The sequence below is a fragment of the Merops nubicus genome, unplaced genomic scaffold (assembly GCF_000691845.1).
Source record: "Merops nubicus isolate BGI_N331 unplaced genomic scaffold, ASM69184v1 scaffold19613, whole genome shotgun sequence".
In the NCBI taxonomy this organism is placed as follows: Eukaryota; Metazoa; Chordata; class Aves; order Coraciiformes; family Meropidae; genus Merops; species Merops nubicus.
The window spans coordinates 1-4,464 of NW_008597108.1; the positions used below are offsets into that span (position 1 = coordinate 1).

The 4,464-nt window shown below is 59.1% G+C and overlaps 1 protein-coding gene across 1 annotated transcript; it reads right to left on the minus strand.

Annotated features, from left to right (window-relative positions):
- Positions 1-5: 5 nt before the first annotated feature.
- HGS (hepatocyte growth factor-regulated tyrosine kinase substrate) lies at positions 6-4,410 on the minus strand (the record flags this gene model as incomplete). The annotated part of the gene is made up of 9 exons (XM_008936615.1): positions 6-92; positions 172-210; positions 525-620; positions 980-1,078; positions 1,162-1,240; positions 1,470-1,594; positions 1,787-1,855; positions 3,279-3,331; positions 4,287-4,410. Coding segments are annotated over 9 exons (771 nt in total), but the record flags the coding sequence as incomplete, so codon positions are not given.
- Between the last annotated feature and the right edge of the window lie 54 nt (positions 4,411-4,464).

A 4,464-nucleotide genomic window follows, 5' to 3' on the forward strand; every position in this document is an offset into this window, starting at 1 on the left:
TCAATCAGGGACAGGGGTGCCGGGGGCGGGGGGCTCTTGCGAGCCTCCTCCTGTTTCTTCTCCCAGTAGTTGCGGTTCAGGTAGCGAGCCAGCTGCAGAAGGAGGAGGGGGATGAGCACCACAGCCCCACAGGGAGCGAGCCTGTGTGTGGACTAAGGTCTGGATCCTTACCTCCGGGTCGATGTCCTCAGCCAAGGGAGCAGAGGAATTCTGGAAAAAAACAGACAGGGAAATCCAGCTCAGAGACACCAGAGACCCAGAGCTCACACACAGTGTCCTGCTAAGGCCTGGCCACACCCAGCCACCAGCACTGAGCAGCAGCCAGAGCAGACAGGGACAGCTGTCCCCTTCAGCCAGAGACACTGCAGCAGAGGCACCCAAATGCAGACTGAAAGCACGTAGTGCCGTGAGAGAGCAAGGCACTGAACAGGGCAAATCTTTCCTCTTGACACAGGGATTGAGCGTGACCCAAGCAGGGCAGGCTTGGGCTGGGGAGGTGCTCTGTGTCCAGGCACTTGGCATACCACGGGTGGCGAGTAGAGCGTGCTGGCCGGGGGAGCCGATGACGTGACGGGCGTTGGCTCAGCCTTTGGGTACATGGAGTAGGTTGTTTTCTGCCTCTGCAAAAGAGGGAAAACAGTCAACTTGGGGTCTATCCAGACTCCTCCAAATCACCCAGTCAGCGAAAGACTGGGCACACTGGGTGGGCGAGGCTCCCAGTGGCAGCCAGCAGGCCCAGCCAAAGGACCAGTGCCCACAGGCCAGTGCACCCCAGGGCTTGCAGCCCGGGCACAGCCAGCTTCCACCACTTGGGACTGGCACACCATACATGCCTGGCCCCACTTCCACCCTCACTCCACAGGCCTGCGACTCTCTTGTGCCAGGACACGCCTAGAGCTGTCTGCACCCAGCTGGGAGATGCCCAGCACACCCAAGCTGCATGGCAATGCCCCTCCTGGGCACCAAGCAGGACACGAACCATTCTCTCCTTCTCCTCGGCCTCCGACTGAGACAAGGCAATAGCCAGCTGGAGCTCTTCCTCCTCTTGCAGAGCTGTCTCGTCACGCTTTGGAGGCAGCTGCAGGCAGAAGACGAGGTGGTCAGTGATGGGATCCACGAGCAGGTCAGGATCACCACATCACCTACGGGGCAGCTGCTCACCTGAGACTGCTGTGAGAGGGGGCTGGTCAGGTACTCAGGGGGCAGTTCAGAGGTGGCAGCAGCTTTCCCCTCAGCTTTCCTGCAGTCAGAAAGGGGTGATGGTGCAGACTGAACACCCCCTCTGGGCCCTGCAGCCCCTGCACCGTCCCACAGCTGTGAGCCCTGTGCCCAGGAGGAGGGGAGCCCAGCCCAGCCCGTGCAGCCAGGGCACCCTCACTCTGCTCGGCAGCAGCACGGCTCCACAAGCTCCCCCCTCAGGGTCCCAGCAGTTACAGGCAAAGAAACACACCACAAAGGGTACTACTGACTTGTTGAGGTGCTCATAACAGGGCTCGCAGACTCTCACTTCCTTCTCAATCCCAAACTTGGGGATGGTGGAGTACTTGGAGGAACATTTGCCACAGAAGATCTGCCCACAGGCCCTGCAGTGATGCTGCGGAGGATGGGAGACGTCAGTGCAACAGCAGGAAGCCCCTTCACCACGAGGCACCCCCCAGCCCCTGCAGCACATCCCGGCTGGCAGCCAGAGACCACAGCCCAGCCTGGCACCCCCACGGGCTCCAGGAGTGCCAGTGCTGGGGGCTGAGCAGGACAGGGCACCCAGAGGGGTGGGGGCAGCACCCACCTTCCTCGTCACGACGCCGAACTGCACCCGACACCTGTGGCACTCCTCAGCATCGACCCAGTCTGGGGCCTGTCAGGTGGAGGAAAATCTCATCAGGAGGGCAGAAGGGCCTCAGTGAGCATCTCCACCGAGCCCTTCAGGAGCTCCCACAGCTGAGCAAGGTGCTGTTGTGAACAGGGCAGACTGGGAGCATTGACCACTCCGCAGGAAACATTTATCCCCACAAGTTATCTCCTCTCATGCTCCCGCAGACCGTGATGCTTTCCCAGTCAGCAGGATATTTTCTAGGAACATGTTTGCACAGCAGTCACTTTAGCAATGCACTGCTGCCACGTTCAGACTGCTGTGCTGCTGGAAGGGGGTAGAACCACGGAAGCAGGCTGGTTTGGGTGGGAAGGGACCTTTAAAGGTCATCTCATCCGACCCCCTGCAGGGAGCAGGGACAGCCCCAACCAGAGCAGGGTGCCCAGAGCCCCGGCCAACCTCACCTGGAATGGTTCCAGGGATGGGGCAGCGACCACCCCTCTGGACAACGTGGGTCAGGGTCTCACCACCCTCAAAATGTCAGCCTCAGTGTCAAAAATGTCATTGTTCTACCCAATCTAAATCTCTCTCTTTTAGTTTAAAAGCAACACTCCTTGTCCTGTCACAAAAGGCCCTGCAAAAAGGTCTGTCCCCAGCTTTCTGACATTCCCTTTGAAGTACTGAAAGGCCACAAGAAGGTCTCCAGGAGCCTTCTCTTCTTCAGGCCCACCCTCAAAATGTCAGCCTCAGTGTCAAAAATGTCATTGTTCTACCCAATCTAAATCTCTCTCTTTTAGTTTAAAAGCAACACTCCTTGTCCTGTCACAAAAGGCCCTGCAAAAAGGTCTGTCCCCAGCTTTCTGACATTCCCTTTGAAGTACTGAAAGGCCACAAGAAGGTCTCCAGGAGCCTTCTCTTCTTCAGGCTGAACAGCCTTGACACTTTTATCTGAGTGCTGTGAGACCAGGCTGATTTTTGTGGCCTCCTCTGGACACACTCCATGTTTCTGTCGTGCAGTAAAGCAAGACTAACTCCTGTCCCAGCCAGTTCTCCCTTCTGTCTTTAGGGTAAACCCCTGTACAGCACCCCAGAGCTGCCCACATGATGGGGGGGAGGAAGCTGTATGTGCCCAGCAAGGTCTCCAGCCTGCATGGCATGGAGGAAGAGCAGAGCTGAAGGGTTAGCAGGAAGGGGTCAGGGGAGCAGGGCCTGTCCTGCAGTGCCAGCTCCCGCCCCCCCCCAAACAAGACTATCTCCTGCCCCAGCCAGTTCTCCCTTCTGTCTTTAGGGTAAACCCCTGTACAGCACCCCAGAGCTGCCCACATGATGGGGGGGGAGCTGTATGTACCCAGCAAGGTCTCCAGCCTGCATGGCATGGAGGAAGAGCAGAGCTGAAGGTTTAGCAGGAAGGGGTCAGGGGAGCAGGGCCTGTCCTGCAGTGCCAGCTCCCTCCCCCCCCAGCACTCACCCTCTCTGCAGCGAACATGGCATCGCTCTCCTTGAACTCCGGGAACACGTGGCCTGTGGGAGAAGCAACAGCACCCCGCTGGGAGAGGCTCCTCTGACACAGGGGCCCAGCTCAGCACGCCTGCCCTGGCCAGCACCCCCCTGACACACCAGCAGCATTCTCCCTCCCACGGGAGGCCAGGGGTCAGCCCACACACAGCTCTCGGCCACGCTCCAGCGTGCGGCACAACCCCACGGGATTCCCCTGCACACCCACAGCACAGCAGGCCCCTGCACCAGGCACATTTCTCACCATCTTGAACTTGGCACAGGGAGCAAAAAGCCACCGTGTGGGCAGGCAGGGCTTGGGCCATACCCCTGGGGTGGCAGGAGCGTGGCAAGCTGCTGTCTTTGCCACAGCCTGTGGAGGCTGTGGTGCACACAAGGAGGCAGAGGCAGCAGCGTGTCCCTTCCCTCACAGGGATGCTGCCATCCCTGGGACAAGAAAGTGCTACATGGACACAGAAAGCAGAGCGTGGACCTGTCCTGGAAGGACTAACAGGACCCTGGGGGAAGGAACCACACCGGTGTAAACACCTTCCCAAAGGCCCTGCAGGTCTGCTGCCAGTCTCCTGCAGGACTTTAGTGACTCCTGTGGTTCACTCACTGCCACGCCGAACCCTGGGGGAAGGAACCACGCCGGTGTAAACGCCTTCCCAAAGGCCCTGCAGGTTTGCTGCCAGTCTCCTGCAGGACTTTGGTGGCTCCTGTGGTTCACTCACTGCCACGCTCTGGCTGGGCTGGAGGCCCAGGGCAAGGCAGCCCCTGAGCCTGGCACAAGGGCTGTTCCCTCTCTGCAGCAGGATTCAGTTACTCCAAGAGGTTCAGGGGTATTGGGCACCAGGGAGAAGCTCAGTATCCTAAGTCCAAATTTGACAAACACCAGGCAGGGTCCTGACACCCATTCCTTCTCCCTCCAGAGCAGAGCTGCTCAGCCAGCTGTCCAGCCACATCCACCCAGAGTCCTCACCTTCAACCTTCATGATCTGGTAGGTGTCCTGCACCACCTTGTACTTGGGCTCGTTGCGGAAGGCGTGAGCCCAGGCCTGGATGAGGTACAGGATCTTACTGCGCACACTCGTCTCCACTTGCCTCTGCACAGAAAGCAAACACTCTGAGACAGAGACCCTGGAACCCAAAGGGTGGTG